This window comes from Falco punctatus, assembly GCF_963210335.1.
Source record: "Falco punctatus genome assembly, chromosome: 6".
NCBI classification, from domain to species: domain Eukaryota; kingdom Metazoa; phylum Chordata; class Aves; order Falconiformes; family Falconidae; genus Falco; species Falco punctatus.
In genome coordinates this window covers 83,759,179-83,777,139 of record NC_137585.1, presented here as the reverse complement: position 1 = coordinate 83,777,139, position 17,961 = coordinate 83,759,179, and the positions used below count along the sequence as shown (strand labels likewise).

General features: G+C 38.2%; 1 protein-coding gene across 4 annotated transcripts in view; it reads left to right on the top strand.

The window, feature by feature from the left end:
* Positions 1–1,129: 1,129 nt before the first annotated feature.
* The window catches only part of POT1 (protection of telomeres 1), a 91,809-nt gene continuing 74,977 nt past the window's right edge, over positions 1,130–17,961 (top strand). Inside the window, exons 1-2 of one of the 4 annotated variants that reach the window (XR_013929180.1) lie at positions 1,130–12,522; positions 16,783–16,916. Coding sequence is in view for 3 of the 4 variants with exons in the window: in XM_080393923.1 (XP_080250049.1) it covers positions 12,297–12,522; positions 16,783–16,916 (360 nt within the window). In the remaining variant the exon portion in view is untranslated. The other 3 variants (XM_080393923.1, XM_080393921.1, XM_080393922.1) reach the window with 3 other exon arrangements.

Here is a 17,961-nt window from a genome sequence, read left to right as displayed (position 1 = left end):
GTTTCTCACTTTTACTCTTTTGATTCTCGCCGCCGTCCCACTGTGGGGGGACTAAGCAAGCAGCTGTGTGGTGCTTGGTTGCCAGCCAGGGTTAAACCACGACATAAAGAAAAAAATAAAATACAGTTATCAATCTATTACAAATTATTATCAGCCATCAGTAACACAGCATCAATAATCAATAATAATAACAATTCATAGTAGCAGTCAATAGTATAGCAACAATTAATTGTATAGCAACAATTGATATAATATCAACAACCAATAGCAGCAACAACCATGTAGGCATATACTACTACAGGTTACTAGAAATGCCATTAGTGAAGCAAATTTATCAACAATGTACATTCACATTCATATACTTATGAAAGACTAGTTTTATGGATATATAATACATGTATCAAGCAAATTAGACAGATTTCAGAATGGAGCAGACAACCCCAGAGGGAGAACCAAACAGCCCAGAGGTTGGAGGACAAACTGAACTGACTCCAAAAGTGGGGCACAGAGAGGGACCAACAGAGTAACAGACACTTACTCAGATCCACTGCAGAGAGGATCCGTGTCACGGTCTGGAGACAGCCAGGCATCCCCAGTGACAATCCAAGATCGTGTAGAAAGTTTCTGCAGAAAATTCAACCTGTTCAGGAAAGGAAAAGTATGTGCAGCATGGGAAGGTGTCAGAGAGAGGCTCCATTTTGGTAAACATTAACTCATTTTTATATGATAGAGACATACGAGGCTATAGGACACCACCACTTCCAGCAGCCAATAGGAGCGGTTAATTTTTATTTGTCACCTGTAACAGCCAGCAAATGATTATGTTTTGTGTTCTCTGGAAGGAGTTCTTATTTTTCCAGACTGTTTTCCTGTTCTTACAGTTAAAACAGCCAATGGCAGTTACTGATTCTTACTTTCTGAGGATGTTTCCCATTTTTGTGGAATATTGTGAATAGATCTCAGCAGTATTTAAAAAGAGTATAATTATTACTGCACTGATTTAAAGAAAAAGCATTATGTCAGACTCATAGCCCCACCTAATAAATTGATAAACTCTTTGTTTCACAAGACTCACCAATAGCCGACATCTTTTGGATTTTACAGGAGCCTTACAAAACTTCAAAGTCTACTGTAGGGATAGTTCTCCTTAGTTACCAATACACCTAAGACCTAATTGTTAGTCTCCCCTTTCTTAGAGTTCTAAATCATCCTAGTTCATGCCCTAAGGCAGAGGGTATACATTTACAGCAAGTTTTAGATGTCTAGAGAGGTAGTAAAATGTTAAATGTGTCTTTTATTGCTTTTATAGCCTTCTTTTTTCTTATCCTGTTCCTTTTCTATCTCGTTTTCCATTTCAGTTCTTCGTACCATCTTTCTCTGGTTTCCTATGTAGATATGCCTGACAGTTAAATAATGCATAAAAGGACTGTTCATTACTTTCTATAAATATCCACTAATTTTTTCAATCCCACTCTACAAAGAGTCCGCATCAATTCTCAGATGGTTACACGCAGCACCTGTTGGTATCAGTGGAAGCTGTGTTCTGTTATCATTTGAGGAGCTACTGATAAAATTTCTATTTTACCAGCACCACCTGATAAACATTTCCAGAACAATCTGATTCCTGACATCAATATAAGAAAGGAAGATTTTTAATATTCTGAGCAGCGCGTTACATTTTGTTTTGCCAGCGCATCATGTGGGAAGTCACTCTATATTTCAGTGATTAAGTTTAAAGTGAGATTGTGGTAGTAAACAGGCTACCAAATAATCAGTCTTGCTATTATCTTGTCTATGAACTTCATGATTGTCATCTCTGCATCTTTCCACTTGTGAGGTGTGCCAAAGTGTAGCACCACTGTCCTAAGAAAACTCTGTAGAAAGCCTTCTCTATATGGCCAGAGAGAAACCCTCATCTTGTTTTCTTATTCTGATCCCAAGAGTTTAATGAATCTACTATGAAGAAGGGTAGATGACAAAAAAGGCAGAGTTACTAGGTAGTGATGGCATTTTCAGAGTTTAAGAGATGTACAAAGAAATTATCTTTAATCACTACTGCAGTCCTTTGTTACCTTTTTTTTTTTTTAAAAAAAAAAATCTGTTATTTCTATATCACTTAGCCAAATACACTAGCTGTGGGATATTTGAATCCTCTAGAACGGTTATTAGATATTTCTCCAATGAAGATAATGACCTACACAGTTCATTATGAACCTTTTTTTTAAAAAAATCTTGTCCACCACAGTTCATGCCTTCTGGCTTATTTTCCCTCGATATTTTTCTCACACATGGAGACTGGCTTCTGTCAGACCAACAGGAAAATGGACAGATGACTCACTAAGAAACCGGGCTGCTGACTTTGGCAATGCATAATTTGCTGCTGTGCTAAAACTGCCTCTCATCAGCCTGGCCTTACTATCTCACTGGCCTTCTCTTGTCTTCTGCCAGTTGAAAGCACTGTCAGTGGCTGTTGTTCTCTTCAGGACCACGTGGTGCTAGTTTCTGATAAAGCTCCTACTTGTTACAGTAATAAACCTAATAAATAACAATAAAATTTGCCCATCCTGAGAGAAATTTATAGCTGGATGTCAATACAAATGGTAAATTATCTTTATCAATGCGTAGCAATATCTGTTGAACACATAAGTCAGACTAATAGCTATAAAATACACATTTAATATATTATTTGTTTAAATTAAAAGCTGTGAGGCAGGCTGATAAGAAAGGAATGATGAAAGGTGATGAAAGCATAAATTTCTGATGATTCTATTCAGTTCTTAAAAAGTGATGATGGGATATGGATTTTCTGTCTGAAAAAGCAATATAGATAAAAGTTTCCGTGTTGGTGTGTCAAGGTTTTGGTAAGTGAGGAGCTGCAGAAGTGGCCTCTGTGGAAGGTCAGAGACTGTACTGTGCTGGATGCAGACAGTTCCAGATGGCTCTGGACCCACTGCAAGCCAGAGTTGAGACTATCAGTGAAGCCGGTACTGTCTCTTGAAAATGTATTTAAGAAAGGACAGAAAACTCCAGGGAGAGGAGGAGGGAACATGGAGAGAATGAGGGAACAGGGATAGGAGTAAGGAATCAGAGGGAAACAGCAAGAGAACACTGAGATCAGAAGGGCAGGAGGAGCTCCATGGCAGAGCAGGTATTTCCAAAGGGACAGAGCTCATGGAAGACCCATGCAACAGTAGAGGGAAAGGGCACAGAGGAAGCAACAAAAGGAACCACTATGTCCGGACTGCAACGCCACCACCCCTCAACCATGGCCATTCCTTGCCTCACTGAAGGCACCGAGCATAACCTGCAGCCATTACAAAGTGGGAGAAGAGGTGCCTGATGTAAAGTTAAGTCTGGGAAAAGGAGTGGTGTGTTTTTTCTAAATCTTTTAAAGCTTTTTTCTTGTTTTGGTTTTTAATAGCTGAAAGAGTAATATTTAAATTAATTTGCAATGAATTAATTTCCCCAAGTCAAGTCTGTCCTGCCTGCCACAGTAATTGGTAAGTGACCTCCTTGTCTTTATCTTGACCCATGAGATATTTTGCTCGAGTTCTACTTTTCCCCCTGTCATGGTGAGGTTGGGGACAGTGCATGAGCTGCTGGGTGGCTGCTTGGCTGCCAGCCAGGGCCAACCCACCACAGATTTCTTTGGTAATTACCTTTTTGGTAATGTTGCTGACCTCTTCAAATAGTCCCCACTCTTCAAAAGAAATCAGCCTTGTTTAGAAGAAGCCAGCTGTTTAAGCTACAGAGAAGCTAAAACTCCTGCAGTTCTCACTGTTGTACATTCTTCAGAGACAGCTTCACATTTGAGAAGACATATTCATATACGTAGTGTTTGATCAATTGTAATGTCCTGTGAACAGAATCACACAAAAGATTCATGTGGAACTAGCAAAGAAATACTCATATTCACCAAGGTTGAAACAAACAAGATCTACATGACTTTTCCTAATGTGTCTTGGAAAAATGTCCTGTTTTCTTAGAAAATGCCATCTTGGACATCTTCCTGACAGCTACAAATTATATCAATGTTAATAATCATATGCAACTGAACTGACCCTCTCCTCTAAGAAAAGACTATTGTACTAGCAAGAGGTACAAGCTCCAAATTTGGTGTGCTATTACGCTCTTCCATGCTTGACTGCTTTCTTAGAGAGGCAGAAATCAGTATCAGGAACCCTTGACTCTATTCAGTGCAAATGCAGCATGCAATTGCAATTTTTCAAAATAATTAGATGCTTGGTTGAGCACCTAATTTTAGTCAATTCAGTTGAACGCACATGTAATTATGATATATCAGAGAAGTGTTTACAATGTTTATTCCTTTTTGCTACTAATCACATTAACACATAAATGTTAAAGTTTATTTTGAAACCACTTAGCACTTCTTAGATTTTACAAGTTGTCTAAAAGACAACAACTAAACAAAAAAATATTAAAACACACAAACCACACAACTGAAAGACGCTGTCAATATAAAAAACCCCAAAGAATTAATGTGGCATGAAAATATGACAGTAAACAATCATGCAAGATTGTGTGAAATAAAACAGAATGACAGCTTTAAAGCATGTATTAACCACATCCAATCAAATACAATGAACATATAGTAAGCCACAAAAAACCAACAAGTTGTAAATATTTATTCCACAGTCTGTATATGAACAGACTTCCATACTTGGCTAGTGATCGCTTTGGGTTCATGTCAACAGCTTAGAATAATGCTGTCTGAGAGTAATACAGCTTTAAAAAGTGAATAAATTTAAAGTAAAAGTTTCATAGCAGATCTTATAAAACCATAGGAAAACAGAGTTGAAGTGACCTTCAGATGTTATCTTATCCATCCATCTACTCTGAGACAGATCAGATAGTTAAACTAAATATTCTATTACCCTGATTCAAAAAAATCCATTCAGTAATGCAGATTTCAGAAAAAAAAAGTAAGAATAATTCATTTTGAAGTTTAAGCTTATTATCCTATGTATCACGGACACACAGAAGCAATTATTTCTTCTTTGCGTCTATTTTTTATATACCACATGACTCCACATGAGAAAACCATACTCTTGGCTTTATGCTAAATAACCCCGGGTTTTTCAATCCATCTTTGGAGGTCACGTTTCCTAAGCCTTTCATCATTCTTGCTGGTGTCCTTCCAGAACCCCTCCAACTGACCTATGCTTTTCTTGAAGTTTTATCACAGAAACTGAATACATTACTTCAGCTTATCAGAGCTCTTGATCAGAAAGGTTATTTTATGTATCTTACAGGTTACTTATGTCATTTGTTCTTTTTCAGAACAGAATGGCATGGCTGACTCACAATCAGCTTGTGATTCATTTTTTTTTCTAAAGAACTGCCGCTTAGCCTGTTGTTTACCCTTATGCTATGCAGTTGACTATTTGTGCTTAGAGTGCCGTATCTTTTGCTTGTTCCTGTTCACTGCATCTTATTTTTTAAAACCATTTGCTTCAATTTGACAAAATACTTTTGTAGTATAACAAAGAATCAACATCCTCCAGTATATGATACTATTTATTTAGAGTCTTTCTTCAGATTAGCATGTGTCCCAGGTGTGCTGTATTTTAGAGACCATGGCAACACCACCGTTGCCAAGCCTGTAAGAACGTATCACCATATTCTTATAGTTCTGGAGGTCCTGAATATCTCTTCTGGCACTTTTATGGAAATTGAGCTCATGCAGTCCCTTCCAAGAGCTCAACAGTCTGTTAAGGTCTTAACACAGCTGAAGAATCTTTATTTCCGCAAAATTCCCATTTAAGTCTCATTGAAGTCCACAAAAATGTAAGACATTGAATACCACACAGGTGCACTCAAAAAAAGTGGCCAGTAACAGATGAAATCAAAAGCACTCTTCAGTTACGCAAACTCTAGAAGCAAAGATGAGTGCAAAATCATCACTAAACTGTTATACCAGGTACTATCACAGAGGTCAGAAGCTTTTCCTTTATTTAGTTGCTGAAGGACACTTCTTCAATTCAGTCATGGTGAAAACACAAATGGCATATTTTGCCTCAGTTCGAATATTTTAGCTGTTCCCCAATACAAAAAGTTGTTTATGTTCACCATGTTTTGGAAAATGCTTTTTCTGTTATACAGAAGCTTCAAAAGTAATCACCTAGCCTAAGAAAATAAACAGATGAAAATATTTGGAAGACTAAAGACAAACATCTTCAAAGTTATACAAGTTTTGTAATAAGGTGGTCTGTCATTCATGGTAGAACAACTTCTGTTCAATTTTTCACAGGACATTGAAGCTGAAGAGCTTAAGAGCACTGGATGCCAGATGCTTCAGCTTCAGGGCACCAAAAACCACTTAATGCCCTTTGAGTTAAAACCTGAATTAAGGACCTCTTAGGAAACATTCAGGATATCACAGGTTAGGAGATGAACGTGTCCAGTGATAAAGTCATTCTATTTAAGCCACAGGTCTTTCCCCTCCTTTTTTTACTCTAGTTTTGATTGTCATTTAATTTTCCCTTTATCTTACTGAAAGCCAAAAGAAATATGTAATTAAAAAAAAATTAATGCAAAGCTAAAGTGAGAATTAAATGTAAAAAACCCAAACAAAACAACCAAAAAAAATAGGTATTTTGAATAATCCCACTACAGTCCATGAAAATAGAATTATCAGAATTGAGCTCCAAGAGCTAAAGATTTTTCAAGAAAAAGAACAAATGTTTTTTTCTGCTTTTGGGGTATTTGATATATACAAAAAGTCAGGTTTTTCTTAAAGTATAATTCATGTTATGTATTGAAGTTTTCTCCAGGCTGGAGAATGCAGTAATGTCTAGAAAACTGGCACCATTATCACGCTTGTGAAAGATAAGTAACTTAATACGCCTCCCAGTAACATCTCCTCCCAAGTCTCTTTCTTCCTGATGTTTTTTTTGCTTTCAAAGTAAATATCTCACTACATTATAAATTAACTCCAGTTCTAATTGTCTCAGTGTATTTTGACTGTAAGCCTAGTGGGCTGGTTTTTGTTTGCCATCACACTGTTAAACACAAAAGGATTCCATTTAATACTGGCACCTGTAGATTTCCACAGGGAGGACAATGATGCCTGTGAAAACAACCAGTTAGACTTTCACTCCTGAAACTGAAGAACTTGAATTTTCCAAGTAAACTGGTTCATAAATAATCCTATTTAAAAAATCAGAAAGAAAATTTCTCAGGTTTTAGTACATATCATAGAAAAGTAATTGCTTCAGTTAATGAAAATAAAAGAGTAAGAAAAATTTACTGTCTTACAAGTAATACTTAAATAGCTGTTGTAGAAATAGTTCTATTTATCTGTCCTCACACAACTGCACCCTTTAATAAGCTCTTTTAATGACTTCCTTTAAAATACGTGCCTAGGTTCCTGTCTGCAGTTGTCTACAACTAAAGCACACTTAGCAAAATTCACATGCAGTGAATGGACATACAAACAAATGCTCCCACATTAAGTGCAAGCACTTAAAAGACTAAGCACCTCAGTGATGCCATTTTGGTTTTAATTACTTTGTACCTATGAATGCTGTACTACTCTTGTACAAGTCTCTTAAGATATTCCCGTTTTTATTCCTATGTTTGCGACAAAAGATCCAGCACTTCTGAAGTGTTGGGGTTTCTTTTCATTATCTTACTCCCAGAATATGTGCCACAGTAACACATCAACTCCTTGGGAAATTATATACGTTCGATTCATTTTTGCAGTAGCCTTCTTAGCTGGTATAAGCTTATAAGCATCAGTGAAGGAAGCACAAACTCCTACAGCTACTCAGGCAGTTGAGATTTTAAAATAAAGAACAATATTTAATCATTCTTAGAGCTATGAAGCAAGACCAATACGTCAACATTTTTAGAGCTATGAGGCATTTCATTTAAAATATAGAAAAACTATTACACAAGGAGATAACAAATATCCATTATTGTTCATTTCTACAGAAGGCTTTTGGGTAGCTGCCTTATTAGAAAATAAAATCCTATTGCTAAGCAAATTAGCTAAGACCGCAACCACAGAGCAAGCATAGTTAATGAGGGTATTAAATTTAGAAAAAAAAAAGTCTCATTTTAAACAAAGAAGCAGATCTAGTACTGGCAAACAAAAATCTAATCTGCAGTATCTGTGATGATTCAATTAACAGGAAACACTTGAAACCAATTGAAAGATTAGCATTGACTTCAACCACCTTTGAGTCAAGTTCCAAAATTTACACTGACAGTAATAACTCTTTATATTCTATTAACATCTGCCTTATGCTCAAAACCCCACCAACTTTTGAAGCAACCAGCAGGCACAAGAACTGTTCTTTTGTGAGAGATTCCATGTATCTTATATCACCTCCTTTCACAAGAAAACTTGGGAGATTTTCAGACATATTTTACAGTTGCTGAACCACAGTATTGCCACAAGCAGAGACGTCGCTAGAATAGTGGGGACGTTCTTCACTCCCTTACCTACACTCTCTCTCTTACTTTTCCCTGGATCCTCTCCCATTCCTTTTCATTAACCCCTAAACAGAGGAGAAGATTGTCTTCTGCCCAGAATAAGTCTTTCTTCACCCACTGCTATTTAAACTTGATGGCTTCTGGTCACGGAGCCAGTCATGAATCTGGTCTGTGAGTGAGCGACTGAAATACCAGCAATAGTCCATGAAAGTGTTCCACTGCTATCATATAACTTGTACAACTTATAACCGATACAGTTTGGTCTAATAAAAGGTTAAAATCTTTCTTCTTAAATTATCATAGTTAAATACTTATTAAATGTATGTTCTATTTATTTTTACATCCATAAAAGCTGTATCTACGTAAGTGAGCTTCAATTACATAAACCACAAATATAATACAAATAATGAAGAATTACTTTAATATTTCATATATACTTATTTCAAAAGACTAATTCTGGCCTCTGCATTTCAAGTTTGCCACCAGTGATAGAAAAACCTCATGGAAATAATCTAGAAAATTATTAAAAATTTATAGTGTAACAATTTCAGTAATTTTAGTAAATTTTTAGGTTTTATCAGCTTATCAACTCTAACAAGAACACATCGTTTCAGGTGTGCCACAAAGGATCTCTGCCCATAACTGACTGAATTTGGCCTGTATCCATAAAAGTCTACTAAAAAAGCAAGTACTGTCATCAAAGCAAGATTAAAGAAGTAGAAAAGGGCTGCCTTTAGCTGAGGAGGTATTTGGAAATAGTTTTACAAATAGCTCTCAAATGCAATCAAAGCTGATCATTTTTGAGAGCTGTATTATTTAGAATCTGACTGTGTAGTTCACACTTAACGTTATATCAGCAGCTTGTGGAATGTCTCATGCTGAACTTGTAAAACATCATACCGATAGAGCTGCTCATGGAGAAAGACTGTATTCCTACAGGACAATTCTCTTGCTATTGTTTACTAAGATTCCAGAGAAAAATAAGGTTGGAGAGACAGAATTTTCAATATTGCTTATGGACTCAACTGCAATTTCAATGTGTTTGTCAAAACACATGTGAAAATCTTGCCCGGTATTTTCAAATGGCTCCAAAAATTTGGGAAAAAAAAAAAAAGTAAAACCAAACATGAGCTTGAGGTTAGTTTCCTGAGTCCCTATTTAGTTTCCTGCCTCATTAGAAGGACAGTCTTCAGGAGCCCCTGTAACTAGGTATTGATTTAATATATAAGGTTTCTGTTTCTGAAAGCTTTGATTCAATGTCTTATGTTACATATATTTTTGATGTATATAGGGGAAAATTTTGGTCTGGCTGAAGTGAATGGAAAATATTCATTATTTTCAGTGGGATCAGAATTTCAGTTGTATTTGGGGCTTTCAAGAATTCTTACACGGCTTAGGAACATGGGCAACTGTTACCTGTGGACCCTTTTTGCAATCCTCCGATTTCAAAACAAAAGTTAAAGAAATAAGGCTGTCATATTTGGGGGTTTTTTTAATGTACTTTCACTTAATAGTGAAAACTTTAAAAATTATTTATTGATAGCCTAACAGCAAACCAATGTTAAGAAAAGAATTCTGTTTTTTGGGGGGGGGGGTGTTTTTTAATTTTTGTTTTTTTCGTCTGCCAAGGTATTATATTCTACTATGATACATATAAATTGCAGCACATTTCAAGATTACTGCAAGTAGCATGAGCACATACAGTACACACTTACTGGAATATTAAAAAACACCTTCTGATGTGATGTAATTCAATACATTGCTCATTTAACTTCTCATATTGACTGTAAAATTCTACTGGCAGAAACTGGATAATTTCTCAGAAAAAAAAAATCGCTGAAGAGGAAGCTGACTATAATTAAAAAAAACAGAACAAAACAAAACAAAAACCAGTATTAGAAAGCAAAGAAAACCACATTTCAGACTCAATTTCTGACAGACCCAACGATTGCTCTGTCAACACATAAAACTGGGATTTTATTTTATCAAAATTCTGCTTATATACAGCTTCTACTTCAATATTCTCTTTTGATTATATAAAGGACAGTCCATACAAAACTCAAATTCCTCTAGGTTTGAGATGACTTTATAAAATAATTTAATAGTAAATTTAGAAAAGGTAGCTGGGAACAGAAGCAGTAAAAGATAGAAGATGAGAAGATCAAGTACTCATTTAAATTACTCAGGAGCATAACTTGCTGTTACCAAATGATTTTAATTGAATTCTTCTATAACGTATAAGCTTTTCATTATTTCACTTCAGCATAACTATAATTGTTAAGCAGATCTTTTACAGACAGGACAAAGGAAATAGAACAGAAAAGAGAAGTGCATCAGTGGATTAAAGCAGAATTCCCTCACTTTGCACTCTCTCAAATTTTCCAGAGTTTTGATTTTTAGGGTTTTTTTAATTATTATTATACAATGATAAGGAGCTCTAAAAGTGCTTCACTCCTGATTGTATCCTTCACTGCTTTATCAACTATTTTTGCTGATAATTTTTTAATTGTGATCAAAACTGTAGTTTTCAAAATACAGATTTAAAAATAGAGCTCATAAGAAAGGATAGACAATGTTCCGCCAGAAATGCTTACTTGACAGAACTTAGTCTAAAAATACGGCTGATTTCACCCAGCCTTTTGATGGACACTAAGGACATGGGCAAGTGACACCAACTTTCTCAGCCCATCTACTTTGCTTCAGATGACCAGATCATTAGACCTCCAGGTAACCATGTGTGCTTAAATTCCCAGTTCCACCTTAGCTCTGACTGTGGGCTATTTTTACCACACCTCTATAAAAAAAACAAACCCAACAACTTAGTATTTTTGTTTATAAAAAAAGTCTGCTACATTAATACTCAATGGAAGGTATAGGGTTAAAATTTATTGAGAACAGTGATGACCAAAGAAAAGAAACCTGTTCCAGAAAAGGTTGTCAACAATGAAAATGAGTACAATACATAAATGTCAGTGAATCCCCCTCCAGAGGCTTTCTGAACATGGACAGATTTAAGTTCCAATTTTTGAACCGAACTTGAATTCAAGTGTAACTAAAACACTTCAGAGACTTAACTAAAACAGCTCCAAAATAGGGAGAGGGTTGTGAAGGAAAAGTTTTAAAGGAGAGAAAGGAGAAAATTATTTCCAGTGGGACTTTTTAAAAGTTACTGAGTGATGAGAAAGAAGAAAAGGAAAGCTGTCCCAGATATTCAGGACTGCAGAGATGAGAAAGGGGAGAGAGCGACCAGAGTCCGGCAGATGATGTGTCTCTTAGGTACCTAGGAGAGAAACCTGCAGGATCTAAAGAAGCTGCCTTGTTGCAGCGATGTTCAGCCACGCGTTATGCTGTAATTTTGGATCCTCAAGCACTGCAAACGGGATCTTTGCACGTGTGAACTTGCAGCACCCAAACATCAGCAAGCATGAAGGTACCCCCTTGTCTTTGACAATGACAATTGCTCGTGCTCAAAGCCTGGCCTGATGCCTCCTGCCATTTACACAGCAAACAAATACCAGCAAGCAGCTGGGCTTTCCTCCCCGCCATGTCTTTTAACTTTCTGCAGGCGACAGCTTAAGCGTGCCTGAGCCGGCTCCCAGCATCCACATTTTCCCGGCTACCGACGGCGCCCCCCCGCAGAGGCCTGGGAGGCGGCACCGCCTCGGCGCTTGCCCAGCCCGCCCGCAGCCCGACCGGAGGCGGGGGAAGGCCCGGCGAAGGGCGGGAGGGGAGAAAGCCGCCCCCAGGGCCGGCACAGCACCTGCAAGCAGGCCCGCACCGACACGACCGCTGGCGAGCCTCGCCACCCCGCCGCAGAGCACACGGCCAGGCCGGACATGACACCGCGCTTCCCCCGCCTTCCCCTCTGCCGCCCCGCTGAGGGCAGCGCGCGCGCTCGCCCCGCCCCCTGGCGGAGCCCACCCGAGGCGGGCGGGCGGCGCCGCCGCGCGCATGAGCGAGCACGGCTGGGCATGCGCGGTGGGCCGCGGCCGCGTAAGCGTAGGCGTAAAAGCGTGGAGGCGGCTGCTGGGCCGTGCGTTCTCTGCCCGCGCCGTGAGACAGGTACCGGCGAGGTCGCGGGCCGCCCTCCGCGGTGCCGGCGGGCAGGGCGCGGTGGGGTGCTCTGCCCCTTCCGTAGGGCAGAGGGGAGCGGGCGGGTGGCGGCGGAAGAGGGGACCCCGTTGCCCTGTGCCGCCCCGGTGCTTTGCTGGGCTTTACCTTCCGCTGTGAGACCTGCGGCTGCCGGGCGCCTCCGCCCCCCCGCGCTGCCCTTCGCGCCGCTCTGCTGCGGCCCTCGAATCCCCACTTTGAAAAGCACGGTGCTTTAAGAGTTAAAAATTCTTTTTCGCTTCTTCTTCGTTGACGCTGAGTGTACTGAAAATCAATTGCTGTCAATACGCTTGTGATAATACATATAAACTCCTAGTTTTAAGGGCCTGGGCCCCTGGCGGTGGCGGGGTTGGCGCGCTGAGGCGGTCTCAGTTCGCGTGCGCGCCGCAGCCCTGCCTCCCTCAGCTCCGCGCGGCTTGCGCGCCGTCGCCGCTTTCTAGAGGGGAAGTGTTGCTGAGGTAATGGCAGCGTAAGAATCGGGTTTCCTCAGGTAACATTTGATTGTGGCCACTTTAGCACGCTATCAGATTACTGAATTTTAATCTGAAACTAATAAAAGATATTTTGTTTCGGTTCTTTGTTTTTTGTTGGCTTGTTTTAAAACTAAAATTTCTAATGAAAGAAGTACCAGCTGTGTATTAAGAATTAGAATAACTTAGGACTTATTTCCAGAAGATAAGTGCCTGAAGATCTGCAGCAACAGCAAGCTAAAGCCTTGCAGCTAAGAGAGTAAGATGTGTTACGCTGCTGACTTGGTTTTTTCCTCCTGTTTTAGTTATATGGCATGGCGTTTTCTCCTAAGAATTCTCAAGGAAATGACAAGTTACAAGTTTAGACTATTACAAAAATTCTAGACTACAGACTTCGGTCTTCACGAGTAGTCTGGATTTCATTAAGACTGCTGTACTGAATAATGGGCCATATACGATTTATTTAAAGAACGATCTGCTCGTGTTTGTCTGAGGAGACCCTTACTGTTAACTTGAGGATGTACTAAAGCCTTGAATGGGTGACATAGGGAGTGTGCTAATTGTCCAGACACAAGATAGGTTAATATTGTTAACTTGAAGATGTACTAAATCCTTGAATAGGTGACATAGGGAATGTTGTGCGAGATACGTTAATGACTTCCCGGAAAGTTAATGAATAGACATGAGTGACTTGTATAAAGAGAGGGCTGAAAGATTCCCTCGGTGTGCGTGACTTTGGTGGAGCAATCCCCCATGCTCCCAGCACTGCCGAATAAAGATAACCTCCACTCACTTGTATATTGGTAAAGTGATTCTTTAAATCATTACGACCAAAGATGGCAGATTGAGTTTGTTGTAGTTTTGTACTTTGTGTGTTGTTCAATGGTGTAAATGTTCATTTTAATGAGAAAATTTCACATAAACTATATAAAGAGCATATGGCTGTATGTCTATATGTGTGTACATCTAGAGTGAGCCATTATCTATTTCATAATTGTTTTAACTTCTGCACAATTGGCCCAAATACTGAGCTGACTAGTATTTGTGTTTACAGGGGCTTCAGATATCTACTGATATCTAAAGATATCATTTTGACTAATCACATCAATAAGATGCTGATGCTTTTGGCTATTCCTTATTCTTTATGAAACTTTGGTGAGGTTTCCTCCAGAGCTCCACACAATAGTGTGTTTTATTCTCTGATTTGGAGAATTACTTTACACATTTCTCTGCAAGTCACATCTGCTTTGATAGATGAGGAATCTCCTCATGCCTCTGACCACTACACCTTGCTTTTCCTGACATGACATTAATCCTCTTTATATAATTTTTATGTGTCACTGAAGTATTTCTTGGTTGTAGAGATGGGAGTAATCTTTCCAATTTACACCTTACTACTTATGTTTTCTTTGCTTCTCTGCCTCAAAGCTAATCTCTCATTAGGGCTTGAAGAAAAGTTGTGTTCTAGAGGAGGGTACAGAGGAACAGTTCATTTGTTGTAGCAAGAGATAGAGACAGGACCCAGTAGTGTGTGTCCTGGGTTTGAGCAAAGGCTCAATTGTTGGGTGGATCTGAGTAATTCAGGCAAAGGGGTGTTAATTATTTGCTGTGCTGCACACTGGATGGATGTACTACGATGACATCAAACTATAACAAAAACAGATCTAATTTTGACTTCCTCCTTTGTGAAGTCAGTTCAGGAGTCAAGATGGAGAATATGAATATGCTGATTTTTTTTTTAGCCTTGTGTTTTTACAAGATTAAGGGCTTGCAGCTGTTACAATTGAGTTCCATTGTTAATAATCACTTATATTTTGGAATTTTGGCAGTATGAACTAAAAGTGGTAAAGCATGTCTTGCATTTTATTTATAATTTAGGGTGCTATTAGGGACTCAGTTTGATATTTTTTGTTATTTTTTTCTTTTAAATGTATCTTGATTAATTTTTACTGAAAGAAATAACAATTTAATGTTTTAGGCATCTGGACATGGAAGACTAGTATGATGGAGTTTTTAATCAGAAAAAGACAATAGGGAGAAGTCTTGCTTTGTGATCTCTTTGTCCTCTTCCAGAAGAATGCTTGTTTATCTTGATCTGGGAGACAAAACCCAGAGATGTTAATTCTGACTGTCATTACCCTATTTTCCTTGTATTACTTGTTCCTATGTGTCCTCAGATCTATGAGATTTATAGAACATCGTTCCATTACTAGTGAAATGAGTTTTCTTCTGATTTGTTACCATCTGTCAAAGTTCAGTTGGTTATCACTGAATCCTAGAGATTCTCCTTGCTCAAAAGAATTCAGTAACTTGTATATTCAGAATGTACAGTGAAGTGATTCCCAGTTCTAACAGGAGGTCGACTTGATCCGTTTGTCATGTCTATTTTGCAGTGCAAAGGTCAAAAATTAGTCTTTAAACCTCTTTGCAGAGCCATTGTCTGATTCTGTAAGTGCACAAGCCTTTGGATTTGTGCTTTGTCTTAAACACTGAAATTGCTGGGCTTTTAGAGCTTGTATCTGGGTTCTGCTACACCTAAAAGGAAATGCTAATTATTTTAATCAGTTCACACAGAAAGCAAAACACTGGGAACCTGAAAGCTTTCCTTATTTCTTGTACATACACTCCAGATCATACCTGGCAGCCTAATTCGTGTCTGTGTGTGTTTAAACTGTGGAACTGCAAGTGAGAAGGACAAGTATAAATAAAGTCCTTCAAACATATTGTAGGATTTTTTTCTTGTAGTAAGCTATGCTTGTTGCTCAGAATCTATGGCATTTTAAGTAAAGGTGCCTCCTGGAGCCGCTGTGTCTTCTGAATGTTGTAATAAGGCCTCCTTATTTCATGTACACCGGAGAGGAAGTTACAGAGAAACAAGTTGCTTGTTGGCTTACAATATATAATCCCCTACTTTATAATGTAAGCAGTGAAGATGCATGGCCTTGTTATTCTCCTGAATTCTTGGGGCCGCTTTGCGTTTTGGAGTAGACGAGGACTGGTTTTCAAAGGCTAAGTTACAATCTAAAATAAGACCCACAAGTCAGGTGATAATTTTTTCCTATTTGAGATGATATTTATCAGACTTGATAGAATGTATTTTGCTTTTAAATGAATACTTTCTTGCCTAGGTACAGTAGCTTAAGGAACCAGAGTTGGTTTTGCTATTACTGCTTTTAAATGTTAAGAAAAAAAGCTGACTTGTAGATGCCCATCTTCTGTTCTTTATTACATTGATCAGTTTTTTAATCTGTACATAGGTGTATTTTGTTCATTGTAAGTTAAAATGACAGATGTTTTACTTTGATGCAATCAGATTATCTTACAGGGAAACACCTGAATATAGAGACTGTTTATCCATGACCTGTGCTGGGACTGGGTCATTCAAAGTCCCTGCTTGGTTTTTAATGTACATTTCTGTATGTGAAGTATTCACATTGTTTACACTACCCTTTGCATTTGTATATAAAGTAACATTTTGTTACCATTTGCAGCGTTTGGAATGTTTGCAGAATAATTTGGATGGCTGTCTATTGCCAGGGAAATGTTACTTTCTCTGTTCCTGCTATTCATGGTAATAAGAGATGAGGACAGTCCCTCTGAAGATTTTTTTGTCCTACGTAATTAGGCTTTCTTATTATGAATTAGATAAATACTCCCCTTTCTGAGGAAATTGCAACTTCTGGTAACTCTTAACTTGAACAAGAGATGTAGCTTCAGGAGTCTATTTATCACTTTTGTTTAGATAAAGCAGCTATGCCTGTTCAGTTGCTGAGGACTGTTAAAGGAGAATCTGAAACCTCGTTGCCAAGCCATCTGCAGCAGGAGGATTTGGAACATTTGCAAGAAGGCTTTGATCATACAAACAAATACTTTCAGGTAAGTTAGTAATAAAAGAGTTTTGGCTTTGAAATAGCTCCTGCTATAATTATAAGGGAGCTCCATATTCCAGCTCGGTTGGTGATTTGCTGCAGTTGTGTTTCTTTGTGTGCATCTGTTGCATATCTTTAAGCAATGCAAAACTATGACCCTGTTGTACTTCATTGCATGTTGCTATTGACTTTGTTGATTCATAGTTCTGCCCCTTCCTTTTACACTGGCACACTTTAAATTTTAGAAGAGTGGGTTTTTTCTTGTTTTCTAAACTGTGGACCTGTTTAAAACCACATTAATATACAGAAAGCTGTGCTGAAAATGGAGGGATTGTAGGGGTGGTATTTTGATATTAAATAAGTAATAAACACTACCATCCTTACCAGATTTAAAGATCAGATTTCAGATAATGACTTCTAAAGCAGTTTTCCTTTCTTGTGTGAAGGAATGCAATATCCGGTGTTAGGAAGAGGACTCTGTGGCAGCTACCTGCACCAAGACACAGTTAGTTTCTTTGCCATTACCAAGTGTGCATTTATACTTCACAGTAGTCCCAAATATATTTAAGATTAGAAGTACAAACCTAGGGTACTAGTGAAGTGCAGAAATAATTTTTCTTCCCTAAAACAAATATACTCTGTTAAATGTGGTGTCACTTCTTGAGAGTTTTCTTTTTTAACCTGTTCAATTTTTTCTGTGAATGGTTCTGAAATACTTTTAATCATCTGTGGTGCTTAAGTGGCAGGAAATCGATATCATCCCAGACTTGCCTTCAGGCTGTTACAGGAAAAAAAAAAAAAAAAAGAGAAAACAAACAAATAAATAAAGCAAACATTCAGTATAAAACCTTAGGTGGTTTGCATCCTTAAAAAATGGCACAAATATTTTAAATAATATGAGCTGAACTGGCCTAGTCATTTTCTGTATCAAAAAAACTTTTGCTTCCCCAGCTGTATATTTGCAGTTCCAGTTCTAGTGCTTACCTGACCCTGTGATTGAGTCCATTCATGAGAAATTAAGTGGCAGAAGGCTGTCCATATTGATGAAGAGA